The sequence below is a fragment of the Mustela erminea genome, chromosome 1, assembly GCF_009829155.1.
Source record: "Mustela erminea isolate mMusErm1 chromosome 1, mMusErm1.Pri, whole genome shotgun sequence".
Taxonomy (NCBI): domain Eukaryota; kingdom Metazoa; phylum Chordata; class Mammalia; order Carnivora; family Mustelidae; genus Mustela; species Mustela erminea.
Genome location: NC_045614.1, coordinates 218,823,487 through 218,845,920, shown reverse-complemented (window position 1 = coordinate 218,845,920; position 22,434 = coordinate 218,823,487). Strand labels below are relative to the sequence as shown.

The 22,434-nt window shown below is 62.8% G+C and overlaps 2 protein-coding genes and 1 long non-coding RNA gene across 4 annotated transcripts in view; 2 read left to right on the top strand and 1 right to left on the bottom strand.

Annotated features, from left to right (window-relative positions):
• On the bottom strand, positions 1-2,148 carry LOC116598390. Its single transcript, XR_004289061.1, has 3 exons — positions 1,960-2,148; positions 1,680-1,863; positions 1-192 (listed from the first exon to the last, which is right to left on the bottom strand). It is a non-coding gene; the product is annotated as an uncharacterized LOC116598390 (long non-coding RNA).
• A 4,321-nt stretch (positions 2,149-6,469) lies between these two features.
• SUMO3 (small ubiquitin like modifier 3) lies at positions 6,470-18,120 on the top strand. The gene is made up of 4 exons (XM_032357110.1): positions 6,470-6,596; positions 11,433-11,561; positions 15,068-15,139; positions 16,843-18,120. Exons 1-4 carry the CDS (start codon positions 6,576-6,578, stop codon positions 16,918-16,920), a joined length of 300 nt encoding a protein of 99 aa, XP_032213001.1. The 5' UTR covers positions 6,470-6,575; the 3' UTR covers positions 16,921-18,120.
• Positions 18,121-19,809: 1,689 nt separating this feature from the next.
• UBE2G2 (ubiquitin conjugating enzyme E2 G2) overlaps positions 19,810-22,434 on the top strand; it is a 34,603-nt gene continuing 31,978 nt past the window's right edge. Inside the window, exon 1 of one of the 2 annotated variants that reach the window (XM_032357089.1) lies at positions 19,810-19,935. In XM_032357089.1, coding sequence (XP_032212980.1) covers positions 19,893-19,935 — 43 coding nt within the window. In that variant the 5' untranslated portion in view covers positions 19,810-19,892. The remainder of the gene's footprint in view (positions 19,936-22,434) is intronic. The other variant, XM_032357096.1, reaches the window with a different exon arrangement.

The window sequence follows — 22,434 nt, the reverse complement described above, 5'->3', positions numbered from 1 at the left end:
ATTTTGATTTTACATCAGAGTTTTCCATCTTTCTGGACTGTTCATTGGTGCAGGTGTAGAAGATGAATCCAATTGCATGTTTCCTAGGGGCTCCCCAGTCTCTCGGCCTGAGTGAAGGGCCTGAAAGAAGCCTCTCTTGGACTTGCGTCCTCTGGAGATGTGCATTCCTCCTTCAGACGTGTCCCAAGAACCCTAGGAGAGGGGAGAGGGACGTGTGTGCCACGGCCTGGTGGGGGGCCCAGGCCTGGACCCGAGCATCCCTCGGTGGTGGAGCCTGCCACGGTCTGTCCGCAGGAGCCTGGGGGAAACGGCTCTGCCTGAGGCCCTCTCCTCCACTTGCCCCCATGGAATCTGCTCGGGCGGGTCCCGAGGCCCCAGTGCAGCTGGGGCCAGCAGGACAGTGCTCGCCTTGGGCACCTCATGCCAGTAGAGGGTATCCAGGACCTTCCAGCCTGGGCAGGAAGAGAGACAGAGTCCGGCTGCGGAACTGCAGGCGTCCAGGTAAGCAGGGACCTGCTGGGAAGGAGCGGGTAGCGGGGAGAGGACGAGGCTGGTTCCCAGATCAGAAGAGCCCCGTCAGGATGGCCAGCTTGTGTCTCCTCTAGGCATGACCAGGTTCACATGCGAAGTCTCCCGGAGCACCACTGGGCTCTCTCTCCCAGCCCATTTCAAGGATGACGCACCAGAGAAAAGGGGCTCTGGAGTGGGGCTGGGTCAGAGGCCACGAGCAGGTGACCTGGGTGTGGGCATCTGGGCCGGGGGCCGTCCTAAGGCGCTTCTGGCACTGGCATGTTATGGCCAACGGGACTGTGAGGGACAGCGGGCCGTGCCCGAGGGTGGACCCTTGGGGGCCCGTGGCCCAGCTGACGGTCTGAGGACCAGGCACTGTGGTGAGAACTGCTGGGCTATGGGTACATGACCTGGCCGTTGGGCTGTTGATTCTCAGCTCTCTAGAATGATGCCAGCACCAGCTGGAGGCCCTGGACGCCCATGTCCGTGTCACCTGCCTGTGGCCTCTGGTCCCGTCTCTCTGGGGAGGTCCGTGACTGAGCGTGAGGTCTGCACTTCTCCCCAGCATCCGTGCAGGAGTCCCAGTGACGATGAGCCCCAGGGGCCGACCGGTAGGGGGCATGGGCCATACCCGAGCCCCAGCAGGCCTGCCCTTAGCTGTCCTTCGGGCCACACCGCATGGCTGGCCGGGCTCTATGACAGCCTGCTAGCATCACACCAAAGAGACGGTTCCTGAATTTGCTGTGGTGAGGCTGGCTGGGAAAGGAAAAGGCTCCCCCTTGAAATCCCAGAGCGGTGTGCTTGTGGGGCTCCTCTCAGGGTCTGTGGTCCCGTGGGTGGGCTGCGGAGGGACTCGGGGAGCCCCAAGGCTGGGGCTCCATTTCATTGTGTCGACCGCACTGCCCCAGCATCTAAAAGCTGGAAAGACATGACCCCTGCCTGGGGGCGGGGGTGGGGATGCTGCTGCCCCCGGGCCTGGAGGCGGGATGTCGGCCGGCAGGACCTTTGAGCCTCTGTGGTGCCGGGTCTGGGCGTGTTCAGGACCTGCCGCCCCATTCCCCGTGGCCCCGAGGTGCACGTGTACTTGCTGACTGGTGGGTCAGGTGCTAGTGCGGGGCAGTCTGGGCAGGGAGCCCCACCCCCGCCCCCCAGTGCCCACGAGCAAGGACCTGCTTTTCAAGGGGAGGACGGCTGTCAGCAGAGGGCGAGGTGTTCCTCCCAAGGGCGAGAGATGATCTCTGTGGGATTCTTCTCCTGGGACCTGCCCGAAGGCGCACAAAGCGTCCGTGCGGCAGGGTCTGCTGGTGACCGGCCCAGGGCGGGCAGCTCCAGGTGCCTCTCCGGAGTGGCAGCCTGAAGGAGGTTCCCGCATGTGGGTGAGAGCAGCACAGCAGGTGTGGACCAGGTCACCTCCGAAGTCCCAAGAGGCCCCCCGAATGCAGCACCCACCTTCACGGTGCTTAGTGCATGGTGACTGTCCTCCCTACCGGGACACTCCCACCCGTCCCGGGCAGCCGGATCCCCAGGAAGGCACCCCTGTGGCCGCCCCTGAGTGGGGAAGGGTTCAGCCGCTGCCTCGGGGAGCACAGGTGCCGGGGAAGCCTCCAGCCGGCTCCTGTCCCCATCCGGCCTAATGAGCTCAGGTTGATGTCACCGTCCCCTCTGCCCCGTAACCATGGAAACCCTGAGGCCAGAGTGGAGACATTCTGAGTCCCCACGGCGGGAGGGAAAGCCTTCGGGGACACGGGCACAGCTGGGTCGCTGCTGTGGGCATCACCGCCCCGTGAGCGTCCACGGCCCACAGCGGTTCTCCGGTTGCACCCGGCTCCGGGGCAGCCAGAGCAGTGGGGTGCGTGGGTGTGCTCGGCTGCCGCAACGGACATCCCACCGCCGGGAGGATTTAAACGTCAGTGTCTCACGGCCGGTGGAGGCGCAGGCAGGCCGTTTGTCCCGGGCCGCCTCCTCCGTGTCCTCACCCGCCTCCCCTCAGTGCCCACCTCTCTTCCGCGCGACCCCAGTCACCCTGGGTCAGCGCGCCCATCCAGCCTTTTTTATTTTATTTTATTTTATTTTATTTTATTTATTTATTAGTGAGAGAGAGAAAGAGATGGGAACAGACTCTGCGGGATGTGGAGCCTGACGTGGGGGCTCGATTCCAGGCCCGAGAGCCAGGCTGGAGCCAAAATTAAGAGCCCCCGGCGGCCCCTATCGGCCCTTTCTCCAACCACAGCCCGTGAGGGGACGTCTGAGGCTCCTGGTTCCCACTAGGCCCCGTGGGCTGGATTCAGGGCAAGGCCCTTCTCCTCTGCCCCGTGGGCCTCCGAGGCTGGCTGGGGTCTCCACAGAGCCGGGATAGAAGACCCCAGAAGTTCAGGGAGCTCCCTTTCCTCCGGGACCCTGCGACCCTTGAAAATGGCCACGGGCCCGTCTGGGAAAGGCTTGGGGGCCAATTCACGGTCTCTGCATGTGCCTGAATGACAGGATCCGTCCTTACCAGCCCTAGCATCTGGGAGGGGGCCAGGAGTCCCCGTTTTGGCAGTCACGTTGGGACTCCACCCAACAGACCTAGAACTGGCCTCTGGTGGCTTCACTGTGTGTTGGTTCCCGTCCGAGGGTCCCTGTGATCAACGAGCCTTCACGACCCCCACGGCTCACACAATTCCGGTTCCCTCTCCGCCTGGGTGACTTACTGTGGCATCTGGCACCCACCGCCCCAGGACCACGTTGTCCGCACTGAGAGCAGTGGCCCAGTTCCCTCCTGACGGCTCTGGCCTGCAGGGCTCCCTGCGACTTCTGAGTCCCTTGGTGCCTGGAGTGTCCTCACTGTGGCTGAGGGCACCTGGTGGGCTGCCCGTGGCAGACCCGCTCCAGCTCCCCACTCGGAGCCTCGGGCTCGCCCTGCACACACACTGGCGGTTCTCCGCGCGGCCTGAGGAATTTTTAAGCCCACCGATGCCGGAGCCTATCTCCAGATTTCATGGGGCCACGAGCACTTGTCCCTAAATGCTCCCCATGATTCTGACACGTGGCTGGAGTGGAGGACCACGGGCTGGAGGCTTGCTCCTCGGGCTGTGGCCATGTTTTGGCAGCCTGTCCTCACTGTCCTCTGGCTGGCGCGGTTTCCACGACAGGTGCACTGCCCTTCCGGCTCCCGTGTGTGGGTCCCCGCCTGCCTTTGGGATGTGTTTTCTGTTTGCGGTCGGCCAGTGGGGACAGGTGTGCCTCCTGCAGGCATAAATCCCGGCTGGGTCTCCTGAATTCGGATCCGAGCCGTGGTATCTTTAGGGTTAGAAAACCCGTAGCCGTTATTTTTGCAAACCTTTCTCTTGCCCCTTCTCTCTTCTGTGTTTCCAGCCACGCAATTCAGGCTGTTCGAAATGATTCATTCCAGCACTTTCTCTGCTCGGTTCTCTTGGTTCCCACCTGTTTCCCCTCTTTTAGTCTGGATTTCTCGGCTTTTTGAGAAGCTCCTGGATTCTCTCCTGTCCGTGTCTTCTGCGCTCGCCAGCCCGAGGAAGGCATTCTTCATCGGTGTGGCGCTCTTGTCTCCAGCGGCCACATTCCTGGTCTCCGTCTCGGGGCTGGGAAGCCCCACCTTTTCCTTCATGTCGCTGACCTTTTCCCCCGGAGCCGGGACACAAAGCCGGCCAGACCACCCCAGCTTCTGCGTCCTCTCTGGATCTGGATTTTCCTGTCTGGATTGTGGGTTTCTTCCTGCGTGTGTGTGTCTTGGAATCATCGACTGAGCAGATGCTGTCTGCAGGATCCCAGAGACCGGCTGACCCGGAAATGGGTGCTCCTCTCCCAGGGGGTCGAGTCTGGGGGCTGGGAGGCGACTGGGTCTGGGTTTTGTGGTACTGGTTTGTTCAGTGTGTCCACGGACCCAAATTCCACCGGCGTCGCCCAGCGCTGAGGGGGAGGCTGGTTTGCTGGCGGCAGTTTCTCTGCTCCACCTTCGGGTCCAGGCCTCCTCGTGCGCCCCCAACGCGGGGAGGGCGAGGGTCTCTCTCCTGAGACGGAGCACAGGCCCCCAGCTTACTTCTTGGTGTTGGCTGTCTTGGTGTGGGCGTGCGTTTGTGTGTGCGCGCGTGTGTGTGTGTGTGGTGGGGGCAGGTGGACATTCTGTTGCCCTGGTCCAGCCCTACCCTTCAGCAGGCCTCCTGTCCTTGGATCTGGGTGGACTTTTACAGGGACCCCGTTTCCTCTCCAGGCACAGACCTCCAGAGGGCCTGGCCCGGGATGTATGCTGAGTGAGGACAATGACGGGACGGACACCTTCAAAGACTTTAAGGTGAGATCCCGAGACCCGGGAAAATATCTTCCCGAACCGATCAGAGGGGCCTGGACTTAAGGATGGCAAAGCTGCAATCCCAGCTCTCGGATGGTTTAAGAAAAGCAGTGTTTCTGGAGGTTTCCCAGCTTCTCGTTTTCAGACCAAGATGATGACTGTTGCAGCCTTCTGCTTCCTGGACACAACCCTCCCCTGTATGATTTCTTAGACTCAATGACGCTCTCCGAGAGACCTAATATGTAATTAATGGTGTTATGCAGATTCTGTGTGTGCTGAGTTTCTGCCGTGTCGCGTGCGTTCCAGAAACATCAGGAAGGCGGGCACAGCACAGCCTCCCGCACCCATCCCCCCAGCACCCCTGCCAGGTGCTTGGCTCCCAGTCACCAGGCTCGGGAGAGACGGGTAAGAGGGAAGTGGAGGCAGCTGAGACGGAAGCCTGGCTCCAGCCAGAGACACGTGGCCCGGCCGGGCAGGCCTAGCACAGGGCTCCGTCCCCCTGGCGCCCTGGTGGGGGGTGCAGGCTTTGGCGTTCCCGTGGGTGCGCTAAGTGAACGCGTGCAAGCTGTCGCTGGAGGACAGGTGCGCCCGCCTCGGACCACCTTTCTCCACCTGCGGTTGCTCCCGACAGGACGTGAGGCTCCTCGTGAGGGCCAGTGGAGCCTTTTCCAGGAGTGGGGCTGCCTTCTGAGGCAACTCATGCACCAGGTCCCCTGTGCCCACCACAGATGGCTGACCACACAGCCTTTGCTCCTTTTGCTCTGAAAAACGCACCCCCCCACCCCCCCCTGCCCCCAGAGACCAGTGGGTGTGCCCGGGCTTGGCTGGAGGAGCGGAAGGGGGGAGGGGGATGGGACACCAGGTGTGTGGGCTAGGGCGCGGAGAAAGTGGACAGGTCCTTCTCAGTCCCTAAGATAACGTGCCATCTTTGTCCCTGCCCCCCACCTATGAGCAACCCCCCGGATGTCCTGAGCACCCCTCTTCCCTATGTGCCCCGGGGCCCCTTGGTGTCCTGAATAGCCCCTGCCGTCCCCTGCTTCCCCTTCCCTGTGTGCCTCTGGGTCCCTGAGCAGCCCCTGGTCCTACTCACAGCCCCAGGCCCCTTGGTCACCTGAGAGCCTCTGACCCTGTTTCCCCCCCACCCCACCCCTTTGGTGTCCGGAGCAGCCCCCCACTGCCGTGGGGTCCCTTGGTGCCATCACCACCCCACTTCCCGTGCGCACTCCTGGGCCCCTCGGTGCCCTGTGCACCCCCTGAATATTTGGCCTCCCCCCGCCCCCGGGGCCCTTTGGTGTCCTGAGCGCCCCCTGGCACAGCATTTGGCCTCCCCACCCTGCACCCGGGGCCCTCCGTGCCTTGAACACGCCCTTGTATATTTGCCCACCCCCCGCCCCAGGCCGTTCGGTGTCCTGAGCGCCCCCGGGGTCGCTTGACGCCCTAAGCACACCCCCCTTCCGTGTGCGCCCCCGGGCCCCTCGGTGCCCCGAGCGCCCCCGCTGTCAGGCCCACCGGATGGCGCCGTCCCGCCCCGTGACGCATTTCCAACCACCAGGAACCTCTGCCCACAGGAGCGCGCGCCCGACACCTCGGGGGCGCGCGCATCGTGCACGCGCGCCGCCACGTGACCTCACGGCAGCCAACCGGCGCGCAGGGATTTGGGGGGCAAAGCGCGGCCCCGCGAGCAGTTGCGGCGGGAGAGCGGCGGGCGGAGAGCGTGACTCGCCCGCTCCGGCGCTGCCTGCTTCCCCGCCGCCGCCTCCCGCCGCCGCGCGCAGCCATGTCCGAGGAGAAGCCCAAGGTAAGGGCCGGCGGGTGCGAGCCGGAGCCCCGGGGTCGGCCCGCGCCCGCGCCGTCGCTGCCGCCCCCCCACCCCGGTCCGACCCGGGCCGGCCCGCCCCGGGCGCCCTCCGCGACCTCGGGGTGCGGGGGCTAGGCGGCGTCCGCGGGGCTTCCCCGCGCCCTGGGCCTCCCGCCCCTCCCCCGCACCCCGCTCCCCTCCCCCTCCGGCCCGGCTCCGCCCCGCGGCGCGCCCCGCCCCGCCCCGGCTCCGCCCCGGCCCCGGCCCCGCCCCATCCAGGCCCCGCCCCTCGCGGTGCGCCTCGCCCCACCCAGGCTCCGCCCGACGGCCCGGGTCCCGCCCCTCGGCCAAGCCCCGCCCCGCCGCTCCCGGGAGCCCCGCTGGGGCGGACGTGGAACGCCGCGCTGTGGGGACGCGGCCCTTGGAGGGCGCGGGCGGGGCAGCCCCTGCCCGGACCCTCCCCGTCGGGGCGCTTCCTGCCGGAACCCGCCGTCTCCGGGACCCCCTGGCCACCTCCGGAGTCACCCACCCTCTACCCGCACCAGCCCTGCGCTGGGACCTGGCCCCGGCCTCGCCCTTGCCCGCTCCGTCCGGTTCCCCGCGGGCCGCGCCTCCCCAGACCTCCTCGCGGGGACCATCCCGCCCCTGCGGGCCGCGTTTCCCCCGGCGGCGTCCGCGCGCCCCGCTCTGCCCTCGCAGGGCGCCGACAGGGTGCACGCTGGGTCCCCGCGGGAGCCCCCCCACAGCCGGGCCTGCGGCGCCCCCGGTGTCCGCGCGGCTCCCCGCCCGCGTCATCCGGTGGGCGCCGCGTCCGCCAGTCATCGCGTCCCACCGCGGTCCTGCGGGTGTGCGCCACCGCCCCGGGACATCTTCCGTGCGCGCTCGTGCCTCCCCGTCGCCCCCGCGTCTGTGTGCTCCGGTGCGCGCCCCTCCCCATCCCCTCCCGTGGCATCCTCCAGTGCGCGCCCCCCTTTACCCATCCCGTTCTCCAGTGTGCGCCCCTCGCCCCACATCACCTGCCCCTCGCTGCGCTCCTGGTGTCCAGGTCAGCGCCGCCCCCCCCCCCTCCCCGGCCCCTTCCCCATCGTGTCCTCCGGGTTTGTGCTCCTCCATCCTTTCTGGCTCCCTGGTCTGGGTTCCTACATAGTGGACAGTGTAGGTGCTGTGGCGGTTCTTAGCGAAGTGTGAGTTAGAGTAACTGCTTTCGTCAAAAACAAGCGTTTGAGGCTGTTGGTCTGCACTGCTGGTGTCCATCGTTTTTGCCCAAGCGGAGCATCCGTTGAGGTGGGTGCTTCCTGCCTAGGCTTCTTCTGATCCCGGAGTCCCTGCCCCTCTGGGCCTCCGTGGACACAGCAGGCAGGGCTGGGGTGCAGCGGATCCTTCTGGAGCCCAGGGCCCTGCCCCTCTCCAGGCCTTGTGCAAGCTGGCCGCCTGCCCACTGGGATTTCAGAGAAGGCCACGCTCCAGAGCCGCTGCCTTGTGGCATAGGCAGGTGAAGCTGTGTTTGCTTTTTGCCAGCCTGGCCTTTTACTCTAATTTCCCATCTTGGGTCCATGGCTTGCTGGGGGCAAATAGAAACGCCTTTAGAGCTTTTTCCCTGGCTTCCTCTCACTAAAGTTTCAATACCGTGGGACAGCTCCAGCCCTCAGACTTCGCAGCTATGTGGCCAGCTTCCCTGTGCGGGGTCAGGATAACCTCGTTTGCGCTACTTCTGAACCGAGGAAGACCTGTGCTTTCCAGGCCCGGAGAGAGGGTGGGGGTGCACTTGCGGGCCATCGTGGTGCTGGGAAGAAGACCAGGGGGGTCAGCTGGGAAAACAGTGTCTGCCTCCTTTGGATAGCTGACGCAGGGGGTGACCTTGGTGATTTGTGGTCATTGTTTCTTTTTTTCTTTTACTGCTGGTTTACTAGGAATTCACCAGGGGTCGGGGACAGGCCGTTGGTTCTTGGTGTCCTTCCCTCAGGGAGAGCGGTTTGTGATGTTCTCTGCCGGCACCAGCCTGAAATGTCCTCCTTAATTTTGCTGCCTTCCTGCACTGGCCTGCAGCCGCTGCCCTGTGTGTCTGTTTGCTCTGTGTTCTAGTCCCCATGTCTGTCTTGACACTTTCATCTCTTTCCGTTAAAAAAGCACATGCATCCTCCGTGCTCATGCGAAAGAACGGAGTTGGACCCCTACCTCACACCGTATACAAAAAGCAGTTCAGATGGATCAGGGACCGAAACGTAAGACCCAAGGCAGTGAAACTCTTAGGAGAGAATGTAGGACAGTGGGCTTCACAGTGATTTCCTGGGTAGGAAACCAGAGCACCAGCCACAAGGGGAAAGAGCAACCCGACTCCTCGAGAATGAGACATTTTGTGCATCGAGAGACACCGTCCCCGGAATCAGCAGCCGCCCGCAGAGGAGGAGATGTTTGCAAATCACCGGTCTGATCACAGATTAATATCCAGAATACGGAGGGCACTCCTCAAACTCAAGAGCAAAAAAGAACTTTATTCAGACATGGACAAAGCTCTCCAGCCAACAGCTCTCCAGACGAAGGTACACGAATGGCCACTGAGCCCGTCGGCTACGCTCAGAGTCACGAATGGAGAAGTGCGAATCAGAACTCCAGTGACGGGGGCGGCTGCTCTCCGAAGTCAGACCCAGCCCCCGGTGAGCCTGCGCACGGCCGGCACGTCCAGTGTGCAGTCACAGCAGAGTGAGTGTGGGTGTTCCTACAAGATTTAACAATAGAATCACCATACGGAGCCACGATCCTCCTGGGTATTTGCCCCAAAGAACGGAAAGCGGGGTCTCCAAAGGTTACTTGTCCCCCCCCCCAAGTTCATGGCAGCATTATTCATAGCAGCTACGACATGGAAGTAACCCAGGGGCCCGCGGACGGATGTGCACAGAGGAACGGGCACGGGAAGCGTGGCCCCCCGTGTGGCGGAAGGACATCAACACGGGCCCCTGCTGCACTGGGTTTGAACCTCGAGGACGTCATGCCGAGTGAAAGAAGCCGTCCCAAAGGACAAACACTGTGTGATCCACTCTCGTGAGATGCCCAGGGGGGGTGGAATCACAGAGACAGAGAATGGGGGCACTGGGTGGAGGGGAGTTAGGGTTCAGTGGCACAGAGTCCCAGTTCTGCCGCGAGAATAGGGTCTCGAGGTGGGTGTGGTGAAGGTTGGAGGACGGCAGGTCTGCGCGTAGTACCAGCCGGAAGCCGCTAGATGGCAGATCTTATGTCACAGGTTGGTTGGTTGGTTTGTTTGTTTTTGATTTATGTGGCAGAGGGAGAGAGAACACAGCAGGGGGAGCGGCGGGCAGAGGGAGAGGGAGAAGCAGGCCCTCCGCTGAGCAGGGAACCTAATGCGGTGCTCGATCCCTGGACCCCAGGGTCATGACCTGAGCCGAAGGCAGGCACTTCACCACCTGAGCCATGCAGGTGGTGACACAAAAAAATTGGGAAAAAAAAAAAAAAAAGTTCTATCTCTAAATGGATGTAGGTGTGGTGGCCTGGGTTGGGTCCTGGAAGAGAGAAAGGCCGTTGGCGGGAAACCTGCGGAGGTGTCAGAGAAGTGTGCGTTCCCTTGCCAGTGCGGCCCCGAGCTCTGGGCTCCCAGGGGCACAGACGGAGAGTGGCGCCGGGGGCGTTCACGCGAGGGAAGCCTGGCGAGGGGCGCGCGCAGTTCCAGCTCTGGTCTGGCTGCTCCTTTTCTGTAAATGTACAATCATTCCAAAATTAAACCTTTATTTGAAAAAAAAAAAAAGCCCGACAAATGCATCCTTCATGTCTGGGGGATCCGTGCGCAGCTCCGCCCTGGCCACGGGCCAGTGAGCACTCCACGTGCAGGGCCCGGTTGGCCACTGCGGCGCCTCTGTTCCGGAGAGGGAGGGTATCGGGGTGTCCTCATGCCTGCCCCGGCCCAGGCCACAGCGCGCCCCAGCTGGCCCGCCTTCTGTGGCGCTGCTGGAGTCCTGCCTCGGGGGCTGCTGCTTGCCCAGCCCTACAGTCCCTGGGAGCCCAGGCGCAGGGCCCTGCAGGAGGGAGGGGAGGCAGCCGCGGGGGCGGGACAGATGGGTCCCCGTCCTGCAGGATGTGCAGGAGCAAGACGGGCTTGTGTGAGGGCAGGGGGCGGGAACACAGTTCACAGCACACTTGATTTTCAAAGGGCCCCGGGCCAGCTTTCTCATTTTGTTCAAAATAAAGGACTCCTGTCTTCCCAGATCGTGCCGGAGTAGTGAGATGTGAGTAGTGAGTAGTGAGATCTTTCAGGGGGGAGCAGAGATGCAGCTTTCAGTCCTGCCTGTTCGGTGGGGAGGAATCAGAGTCGCTTCTTAGGAGGGATCTCGGTCTCACCCGCCGCACAGGCCCTGGCCTCGGGCGCAGCGGTCTGCGTGGGCTCCTCCCCGGGTGGGCCCTGTGCCTGCAGGATCCCCGTAGGCACGCTGGAGAGAGGTGCGGCAGTGGGGTGACCCCGCCCCCCCAACAGGGCCGCTGCCCTCGAGCTCATGTCGTGGGCGGTGCTTGTCTTATTTGTCCCTGAGTTCCCTGGAAGCGCGCGCTGGGATGTTGGAAGTCCTGCTACAGCGAAGATGGGTTGTGGGTTTTTCCCAGCGTCATTAAGCAGATTCTGTCCTTTGAGCTCATAACCCGTGAATTCTATCGACTTTTGTAGCGTTGGGAGCGTCCTGTGTCGAGACGAAGCCGTTGTGCGAGGGACTCGGGGCTGCGGAGACGGATGAGCTGCTCCTAAGGCCTTCCACCCAGCAGGTCCCGCCCGCGGCCCGTGAGCAGGGTGGCCGTGCGGGGGCCGGTGCTGAGACGCGGTCTCGTGTGTGCTTGCAGGAGGGCGTGAAGACCGAGAACGACCACATCAACCTCAAGGTGGCCGGGCAGGACGGCTCCGTGGTGCAGTTCAAAATCAAGAGACACACCCCGCTGAGCAAGCTGATGAAGGCGTACTGCGAGCGGCAGGTGCGTCCTCCGCGCTGCGGCCCGGGGCTCCCGTCCTGAGCCGGGGCTCCGCGACGCTGCCCCGGGCTTCGCTGTCCTGGATGCACGTGTGCGTGCGTGCTCGAGTGCATGTGTGTGCACAAGCGTGTGCTCGAGTGCATGTGTGTGCACGGGTGTGTGCTCGAGTGCATGTGTGGGCATGAGGGTATTCCTGGAAGCGTGTGCACACGAGCGGAATGCATAAATGCGTGTGCACGTGTGTGTGAGCGCGCATGAGCACGGCATATACGTGTGCGAGCGTGCGTGTGTGAGTGTGTGCGTGTGTACATGGGGGTGTGCGAGCACAGTCCTGGAAGCGTGTGCACAAGTCTGTGCGCACAAGTGTGTGCACAAGTGTGTGTGCACATGTGTGCGAGTGCATGTGGTGCATGTGTCTGTGCACACGCACGCTCACCCCTCGCTGGCTGTGTCCTTCTGCTCCTGTTGGTGTCTCATCAGGTGGCGGGTCAGCCCTGTCCGCAGCCAGGTCCCACTGCCGGCTTCCCCCCACAGTCAGGCGTGTGTGGCCGTGTCCTGGCAGAGTCGTGGACGCGCGTGCTTCCGTTGTTACTTCTGGCCGCGGCTGGAGCGTGTGCGTGCAGACACGGCCCTGCTCACAGTCGGGTTTGCGGAGAACCCTTCATTCCTCCCTTGGCTTAGCGGCGCTGCAGCCATGGGCCGGGTCTCCAGCGCCCTCCCGCAGTGACCGCCTGGCCCTCTACGGTTGGTGTTGCAGCCACTGGCCCACACATGTCGCTGTTTTGAACCTCACAGTCTTCGGTCCTCATCACACACGGACCTGAGACCCTCCACGTCCCTCCCTGCGGGGGCTGTGTCCACATCGCTCTGCGGTGCGGGGTGCGGGCTCCTGGGCCAGGTCCTGCCCGGCCTTCTCTCCACGACGCCCTGGTCCTCTTAGCGGGAGGCAGCCTCTGTCTGCACGCTCTGGAAGTCCTGCTGGCCTGTTCCCGTTCTTGGCTCTGCCGGTGGTGGCCTTGGGACCTGTCATTACACAAAACACTATAGGCACACGGTGTGCCTTCCGCGTGTCCCTCCCCACCTTCCAGAGCTGGTTTCAGAGGCCGTCCCTGCGGGGGGTTTTCTGGGTGATCATGGTGAACGCGTCACCTGCATTGTCCACCCGCTGCCCGGGGGCCCGTCCTGCAGTCCCCGCCGCCTCCTGTCCCTCCCTTCCTGCCCCGCTGCCCTGGTGGCTGGGCCGTCCTCGCAGAGCCCCCTCAGAACCCTTCTGGAGATGGTTTTGGCCCCCATCCTCTGTATTTTCTGGATTAATCTTCCTCTGGGCAGAGCATGTCTTCCGGCATCTTGCTGTGGGAGGTTTACAAAACGCAGCGTCTTTGAGACAGCGTGTGTCTGAAGGTGACCGGCTTTTCCTAAACCTCAGCGCGTCACCATTGGCTGCACGTTCTCACCATGTTGTCTTCTCCCAGTGTTGGCGTAGCAAGTGCAGCGACATTCCGGTTCTCGGTCCTTTGATGTAACTTTGCTCTTTTCTGAGAGATTTTAAGACCTAATTCTGTGTCCTGAAACATCACTGTCACGGCTTTGAAGGGCATGATTGTGCCGTTCCCTTTCCTGGTGCATTTTTTCTCTTTCTTTCTTTATCGGACAGACAGAGATCACAAGCAGGCAGAGAGAGGGAGAGAGAGGCGGAAGCAGGCTCCCCGCTGAGCAGAGAGCCCGACATGGGACTCGATCCCAGGACCCGGAGATCATGACCTGAGCCCAAGGCAGAGGCTCAACCCACTGAGCCACCCAGGCTACCCTATGCTTTTTTCCCTTCTTTTTCCTTTTCCTTTTATTTTGAGAGTAATCAGTACACCAGTCGTGGGGCTTGAGCTCGTCACCCTGAGATCAGGAGTCGCGGGCTTCACTGTGGAGCCGGCCAGGTGCCCCTCCGTGTGGAAACGTGTTTTTAGTTCAGGAAACGTGGCTGACGTTGGTTCTTTGAGGACAGTGCCCTCTCCCGTCCTGTCCCCTGTGTTCGGGACGCCCCTGCGTCTTGGAGCTCCCTGCTCTGGACCGGTCACTCAGGAGCGTTTCTGCCCACTGGCTTCGGGCTTGGTGCTTGATGCCGTTGGTTTTCTTCCTGGGAAGTTCTTCTAACTTCGTGCTCCCATCTGACTTGGGCTGGCCAGCCTCTGCCGTGATTTCTAATTTCCAAACGCGCTTCATTCTCCCTTGATCTCTGAGGGTTGCTTTTTCCCAGCAGTGACTGTCTCTAGAATTTCCAGAGTCTGTGTCCTCCGGGCCCTCCCTGCCTGTGCCTGCGGACCCGTTCCTTCCTCGCTGGTTGGAGGCCTGCACATCTGAGGCTTTCCGTCTCCAAGTCCGTGGTTAGCTGCTCATATCTGTGAGTGAGGCCCAAAGGCTGACGAAAAGCCACCTGCACAGAGGCCACAAGCCCGGGTGGGGTGGCCTGCCAGCACTGGGGAGGGCGCGGGGGGGGGAGTGTGCCTTGCAGGTGTCATAACCTGTGAGTCATTAAATTTCCCGGAAGCGGACCTCCCAGCCTCCGGTCTGCGTCCTGGGCGTGCAGCTGGACGGGCAGCTGGGGCTTGGCTGGTGGCTGGCCTCCACGCTGGCTGCTGTCACTTGTCCCTGGTGTCTTGAGCCCAGGGCTCAGAGCCTATCTCTCCGGAAGGTAGATCTTTTGCCTGGGGAATGGCAGTGCCTGGCCGCTTGGGGCAGGGGGCCCCCAAGCTGGGGGTCTGGAGGGACCTTTCTTGCACCAGTTTTCAGGCACTGCTGGAGCGTCAGCTGTGAGCAGCCCGAGTCTCTGGGGGCTCCAGTCCTGTTTCCCCCCCACACCTGACCTTGGGGTCTAGTGTCCGTGGCCGTGCAGTGCCTGGCAGTGGCCGCGTCTGCTTCTGCTGGTCCCTCTCCTCTGCTGTTCTCTGTGTCCCTGTGCTTCACGCCTTGGGTTTTGGGTCAGATCTTTTCAGGAGGGAGCAGAGATGCAGCTTTCAGTCCTGCCTGTTCGGTGGGGAGGAATCAGAGTCGCTTCTTAGGAGGGGTCTCGGTCTCCCCCGCCGCACTGGCCCTGGCCTCGGGCGCAGCGGTCTGCGTGGGCTCCTCCCCGGCTGGGCCCTGCGGTCGGCCTGCTTCCGGCCTACACACAGCCCTGCGACCCGGGTCTCACTGCCTCGGGTCACAGTGCCTCACTTTCTCTCTGGGACCTTCTTAAAGGTGGTGGCGCCAGCAGTGTGAACTTCTGGTCGCTTTTGGGGGGACGTGGGGGCCAGCCCCCACAGGGCGCGACCCCGGGGGCTGGAAGGTGTGAGAGCCGGGTCTCCGTGCTGCGCATCCCACGGTGTGTGGTAGGCCCGCTGGCCTGTTTTATAATCACGCGGGTCACAAGGCTGTATGTTCAAAACATCAATTCTGATGTTTTGAGATAAATGTTTTCTTTTCTGGAATTAACGTGTCCCCTGGAAGCACGAACGGTAACTGGTGTTTCTTTTCAGGGCTTGTCAATGAGGCAGATCAGGTTCAGGTTTGACGGGCAGCCGATCAACGAGACAGACACCCCCGCGCAGGTAGGAAAGCCGGCGGGAGCAGTGGGCTGTGGGGGTGGGGGGCTCCCGTCTCCGCCGTGCCACGGGGGGGGGGGGGCGCTGGTCGGAGTGCTACTGGGCGGCCTCACGCACGATACGTGACATTTCTTAATGATTTTAATCAGTTATTTAAGTTTTAAATTTGGGGTTCACTTTCCAGAGGAGACAAGTTGGATGTCGTCCCCCGTGCTGGTGGATGGGGCGGAGAACGGGGTACCGGCGCCCGCGCCCCTGCCCCCTCTCCCAGCGCCCACGCCTTGTCCAGGGCGCCGGACTGGCAACTCCATGGCCGGCCCGATCCTTGTGCCCTTCCAGTGCTGTGCCCGGGGTGTGGGCTGAGGCGGCGCGACCGGCGCAGACGGCGTCACCCATCGTGTGGGCTCGCTCCCCGGGGCCCACCGCGCCCCTCGCCTGGCCGCACAGCACACTGCAGTGGGAGGGCTTTGGGCCTGGAGGGGGGCGCTGAGGTTGGGCTGCTGCTGCCGCCGCCAGCTGGGTGACCCTGTGATCCAGAGCCCCGACCGTCTCGGAGCCTCCCTCTTCTCTGTGAGGCGAGAGGATACCCGTTCGGTCCTGGGGTGTGAGAACAGGCAGATGGGGCCACGGGACAGGACCGCCGAGCGACGGGCCGCGGGTGCTACTCCAGGAGCTCTCGCTCCGCTCACCTGGGGTGCTGGGCTGCGGGGGGCTCCTGTGGGCTGGGGGGCACCTTGTCCTGCTTGCCTGTCATTCTGGCTGCTGCTGGGGCCTGAGCCGGGGAGAGGCCCTGCTGTCCTAGCCCCGCACCTCTGTCCTTGGGAGAGCATCCCGGGGGAGCATCGGTGCTTCCAGCCTCCGCAGACTCTGAATGGGGGAGGTCGGGGTAAGCGTGTGAGCACCCCGTGCCAGGAGAGAAGAGCCGGCGGCAGGACGCGTCTGCTCCAGCAGCTCTCTTGCTCTAGCAGCCCCTCCTTGTGGGATGTGGCTTTGTTTGGGGTCCGTGGGCGTGACCTGCACAGCTCGTTAGATGCTCCTGAGTGGGATGGGGTGGGGGGTCACGGGGGTCAAAGCTCGAGACCCTTGTTTATTTTGTAATGAGATTTACTTTTCTTTCTGAAGACTCCATTTTTAAAAAAAATTATTTATTTTATTTATTTGACACAGAGAGGGAGAGAGAGATCACAAGTTGGCAGAGAGGCAGGCAGAGAGAGAGGGAAACCGGCGCCCCACTCGGCAGAGAGCCTGATGTGTGGGACTCGATTTCAGGACCCTGGGATCATGACCTGAGCTGAAGGCAGACACTTAACCCACTGAGCCACCCAGGCACCCCTGAAACTTCATTATTTTTAAGCGATCTGTATACACAGTGTGGGGCTTGAGCTTACAACCCCGAGATCACACGCCCCATTCCCTACTGACTGAGCCAGGTCTGTGCCCCCTCAGTTAGGCTTAGTTTTTCTAAGTCCTTAGGTTTGAACATCTTTTGTGAGTTCTGTGAGGGGAGGCTTGGGGGATGAGTAGGGCTCACGGGACGTCCACAGCCGGGCATCTGTCCCCGTGTGACGCGCACAGGCGTGGCCAGGCTGGACGGTGTCCTCCGGGGGAGGAAGACCGTGCGGTGAGCCTGTGTATTTGCTTGGGAGGGCTCGGCATTCCTGGGACGGTGAGGAAACTAACGCTCTCCCCTCTCACTGCACCCCCGGCAGCTGGAGATGGAGGACGAAGACACCATCGATGTGTTCCAGCAGCAGACGGGAGGCTCGCCCGAGAGCGGCTGTGTCTAAGGGCGCCCCGTCTACAGGGACTGTCCCCACTGTGTCATCGTCCTTGCGTCTGCTGTTGAATAGTGAACCAGAGACCGTGCCCATCACAAAGGAGTCTGGGGAAACCCAAGGACGGTCACCAAAACTACTTCCCTCTCTTTTGACGTTTGGCGAGGGCAACTCAGAACTGTCTGCAGGGGGAGCCCACGGCTGGAATTGGGCCGGTCGCACTTGTCTTTGTTGGGGTGAAATGTGTTCTGAGGGGTTTGGGGTTTGTTTTTGCTTTCATTTTTGTCCTTTCCCCCCTTCAATGTTGCCCCCCGACTTGTGGTCTGAATGTCCACTTGTAGTCTAGGTGAGGACCTGCCCACAGGGGTCGGCCCCCCCACCCCACTGCTTGTTGGAGAGCTCACAGCACCGCGGCGGGGGCGCTTCTGTTGGGCAAGTTTGGGGGCAGCTTGGGGAAGGGAGATAAACTTTCCCCCTTTCGTGTAGGCACAGGTTTTTTAAATGCTGAGAAGTACTGCGTTTCAGGATACGGTGAGGTTGAAGGGAAGATACTGAAATGCTTTTTAAAAGGTGAAAAGGAAAATAAGCAGGTCCTTTGGCAACATGGCCCTGGGCGTGGGCACCCACTGCCTGGCGCCTGGGGCCGCAGAGATAGGCCTTTCCCCTTCCTAGAGAAGAAAGCCACCCCCACGGGTCTCCCTTGGTCATAGGGCCCTGGCCTCACTTTTCTCTCCTCGGAGTAATTATGGTCTCTCTGAAAAAAGCAGTTTTCAGTATTGCTGGGTATGCGCTTGTTTTCATGTGAAAGACCTGCTCCCGAGTGTGTTATCCACGAAGCCCGCGGAAAGGTGACTCCATGTCACCCTGACAGATGTGGGCTGTGCTGCTTTCCAAATAGGTGTGGGACTTAAGCTTTAGTACGTGATCTTGGTTCTGTGAGGTTTTGGGAGCTACACCAATTAAACGGATAGTTTTCCTCCTGTCTTTGTGTATGGACCCACTGCTGCCTTGTTCCAGTCACCACGTGTGACCATGACTGTCATCTCTTGCTTGCCTGGAATCTCGCTGAAGGTGTTTGCATTTCCTTTGTGTCCTGCTCTTTGGGCGTTGGGGGGGGGTGGTCTGCTGGCTCTGTTCTGTTCGTTCACCGATTTGTACATTATTTGTTGTCCTTTGCTACTGTAAACAGTAAATATAGTTTGGTATTCCGTCTCCAGGCTTGTAATAAGTACTGCCTTTGGCCTTGGGCCATACTGTCCCAGTGTCCCATCCGTATAGACCATTCAGGGAGGCCACTGGCATTTTCAGGCTAGTTGAAGGGGAGTGTTCACCTGACAGTCACCCTCTGCACCCTGGCAGGTCACACATGCCAGTCCTGGCTGTCCCCCTCCTTCCTCACGAGCTCTCCCGGCCTGTGGCTGGGAACTAGTACCGCGACCCCTTTCCTCTCCAGAGCATCATCTGGATGGCTGGGGACAGAAGTTTGGGCTTCTCAAGGTTGTTGGTGTTTGAAGAGAAGACCCGTCCTCCGTGTGGTGCGTGGCCTCCCCATCTGAGAAGCTAGTGTTGGTGTACATTGTGTGCTTCTACCCTAAAATACGCACGCGTGGGAGGTGTTTGCATTGACAAAATTCACTCAGTTCAGCATACGTGGACTGCCACGCTCGGGCACTAACGCTGCTCCACAAGTGAACAAGACGGAAACTGCTTGCCCTTGTGGAACGTGTTTTCCGGGTGCAGGAGGCAGACAGTAACCAGCAGTTCCGTGTGATGCTTGAATACGGTACAGGACGTTCCACAGTCACTTCTACACAGGAGTGTAGGATGTAGGTAGGACATACACGCTGTGGACGCAACAACTTTTTTTTTTTTTTTTTTTAAAGATTTTATTTATTGAGAGAGGGGGAGGGAGCACAGGCAGGGGGAGAAGCAGAGTCAGAGGGAGAAGCAGACTCCCCCGGAGCAGGGGATCCTGGGATCCTGGGATCGTGACCTGAGCCAAAGGCAGAGACATGACCAGTGGAGCCACCAGACCCCGAAACTTTTCTTTTTTAAGGTTTAAGGTGTGTAAATCTTCGCACGGCAGAGCCACAAAATAGGAAGTTTGCTTACTTTCTTACTCGTTCAGAATGGGGCCGAGAAGCATGACAGGGTCGGCACATCACAGTGGGCCCACTGGGACAGACCACAGCACTAAGAAAGGACTCCGTCACCCCGGGGCACATCACACAACGGTGGGGGAGCCGGCGGGGTGGCTGGAGGGCAGCGGTCGGGTCGCGCGGCTCTGCTCCCTCACGCTCCCTGGCGCCCGCGGAGGACCACCCAGTCCGCGACCTCTCGGACCCGCAGACCCGAAGCTCTCCGCTGACGGCATCCGGGCCCGAACGTCGCCCTGAAACGGCCCTTGCCACGCGTGCTTGGCCCTGCAGGCGCGGCCCTCGGTCCCCATCCCCCGCCACGGGGTCACGTTTACGAGGACCCCCGCCCGAAGCGATCTCCGCCGCCCGCCGCCCGCCCCGCCCCCGCCCGCCCCCGCCCGCCCCCGCCGGGCTCCGCGTCCGCCTTTCACCCAGGGTCCTGGCCCGGTCCGTCCCCAGGCCGCCGTCCTCCGTGCGCGGCCCCCCGAGCGGCCCCTCCCGAGGCCCGGCCAGTGTGATGCAACAGGCGGCCGACACCCACCGTCTCCGGGCGCCGCGGCTCCGCACGCGACCCGGACCCCCAGAGCGGCCGAGGCGCGGACCGAAGCCGGGACCCGCGACCCCGACGCCCGGACGCCCCCGACGCCGCCCCCGCGCCGCCGCCCTCCGCGCCCTCCGCGCCCTCCGCGCCCTCGGCACCCTCGGCACCCTCGGCACTGCGCAGGCGCGCCCCGTGCCCCGCGCCCCGGAAGGGCTTCCGGCCCCGGCGGCGACCCGGAAGCAGCCCGCGGCGGGCGGGAGGGATCCGCGCTGAGGAGGCCGGACGGCGCGGCTGTTGCCGGGACGATGGCGGGGACGGCGCTCAAGAGGCTGATGGCCGAGTACAAACGTGAGTGCGGGGCCCGCGCGCCTCCTCCCGCCCTCACCCCGGCCCCGCGGCCTGGTCCGCGGACCCCGACCCCGCGCCCCGACCCCCGCCTCCCGCCCTCACCCCGACCCCGCGGCCTGGTCCGTGGACCCCGCGCCCGCGCCCCCGGCCTCGCGGCCCCGACCCCCGCCTCCCGCCCTCACCCCGACCCCGCGCCCCGACCCCCGCCTCCCGCCCTCACCCCGACCCCGCGGCCCCGGCCCCGCGCCCCCGCCCCCTCCCCCTCCCACATCCGTGGCCCTGCGCCCTCCTCCGGCCCGGGTTCGCGGCTGTGGCGCGGCGGGCTGGGCGCGGGCGGAGCTGGGGCGACGGGCAGGTAGTGGACTGCGAACCCCTGAGTCATGCCGCCCGTTGGCCACCGGGAGCGGGGGGTTCCGGTCCCGTAAGTCGCGGGCGGCGGCCGAGTCTCCGCGCGGTCCTGGGCCGGCGCCGCCCGCTGCGCTCGGTGAGCGTCGCTGCAAGAGTGGACTTTGGGGGGCTGCGTCCGTCCGCGGGTGTGCGTGTCCGCGGGTGTCCGTGTGTGTCCGCGTCGGTGTGTGTCCGTGTCTGCGCGTGTCCGTATCTGTGCGTGTCCGCGGGTGTCCGTGTCTGCGCGTGTCCGTGTCTGCGCGTTTCCGTGTCCGTGTCCGTGTCCGTGTCTGCGCGTGTCCGTGTCTGCGCGTGTCCGTGTCTCTGTGTGTCCGTGTCTGTGTCTGTGTCCGCGGGTGTGTGTGTCTGTGTCCGTGTCCGTGTCCGTGTCTGTGTCCGTGTCCATGTCTGTGTGTCCGTGTCCGTGTCTGCGCGTGTCCGCGGGTGTCCGTGTCTGTGTCTGTGTCCGTGTCCGTGTCTGTGTCTGTGTCCGTGTCCGTGTCTGTGTGTCCGTGTCCGTGTCTGCGCGTGTCCGCAGGTGTGCGTGTCTGTGTCCGTGTCTGTGTCTGTGTCTGTGTCCGTGTCCGTGTCTGTGTGTCCGTGTCCGTGTCTGCGCGTGTCCGTGTCTGTGTGTCCGCGGGTGTGCGTGTCTGTGTCCGTGTCTGTGTCCGTGTCCGTGTCTGTGTGTCCGTGTCCGTGTCTGCGCGTGTCCGCGGGTGTCCGTGTCCGTGGGTGTCCGTGTCCGTGTCTGTGTCCGTGTCCGTGTCCGTGTCTGTGTGTCCGTGTCCGTGTCTGCGCGTGTCCGCGGGTGTCGGTGTCCGTGTCTGTGTGTGTCCGTGTCTGTGCGTGTCCGTGTCTGCGTGTGTCCATTTCTGTGTCCGTGTCCGTGTCTGTGTGTCCGTGTCCGTGTCTGCGTGTGTCCGTGTCCGTGTCTGCGTGTGTCCATTTCTGTGTCCGTGTCTGTGTCTGTGTCCGTGTGTGTCCATGTCCGTGTCTGCGCGTGTCCGTGTCTGTGTCCGTGTCTGCACGTGTCCGTGTCTGTGTCCGTGTCCGTGTCTGTGTCTGCGCGTGTCCGTGTCTGCGTGTGTCCGCGTCTGTGTCTGCGTCTGCGTGTGTCTGTGTCTCTGTCAGTGTCCGTGTTACTGTCAGTGTCAGCGTCCACGTCAGCGTCTGCGTCTGGCTCCTGTCGTGCGGAGCCCTGCACCCGCGCCACGGAGGAGCCGGTGGGGACGTGGGGAAACCGATGGGCCGCCCATAGGTTGAGACCAAAGCTGCAGCTGGAGGAAAAGCGCCTTGTGATGTGCTGGCAGCGACAGGTCAGATTTGGGCTTTGTTCCAAGGGACCGGTGTGTCCTTCTTCCGGGGGTGCTCGGAGACCTGGGCACTTGCTGAGCCGGGGAAGTGCCTGATGTCTGGGAGAGCACAGCGGAACCAAGAAGCTGGAACATTCCGTGTCCTGCCTGTTTCCAGCGGAGCGCTCCCGTGGAAGAGCTGGCAGAAGTCACGGCCCCAGCGGGTGTGTGGAACGTGTCCCCAGCTGCTGCTGGACACAGGCTGCAGCCCGCCTGGGGTGGAGAGCAGCGACTCCACGGCCAACGTCAGGGGGTGCACCTGCTGCTGCTTAGTAGCTCGTGGCCCAGCGTGGCCTTCACCTCTGCCTCGGCTGCTCTGGGAGGATTCGTTAGGTGGCTCTCGGTTCTCCAGGCTACTGCTGTGATGACCCGGAGGACGCCTTCAGAAGGTTGGAAATGAGCCAGAGTAACTGGTAAATGTGCAGGGAGCCCAGTGTCCTAACCAGCTGGCCCTGCTCAGGGAGAGCCCGTGTGTGCCTGCAGCAGGCCAGCGCGGGGGGCAGAGGTGGGCTCATTAGGATATGGGTTTCCTTACCGCTCGCAGCCCGTGTCCTCTGCTGTGGGAGTGCTTTTGGGGGGCAGAGTGGGAACAGAGGGTTGGGTGGGAGTGGGACGCTGCTGCCTCTGCCTCCTCGTGGGCAGTTGGGCTGGGGTGGTGCGCGCGGGGACACCTGTCATTCTCGCCGTGCCGGTTGGTGTTTCTCGATTTGCTTCAGTCCGTTCAGTCCCAGTTCTGGGCTGCAGCGAGCGTCACTGTCTC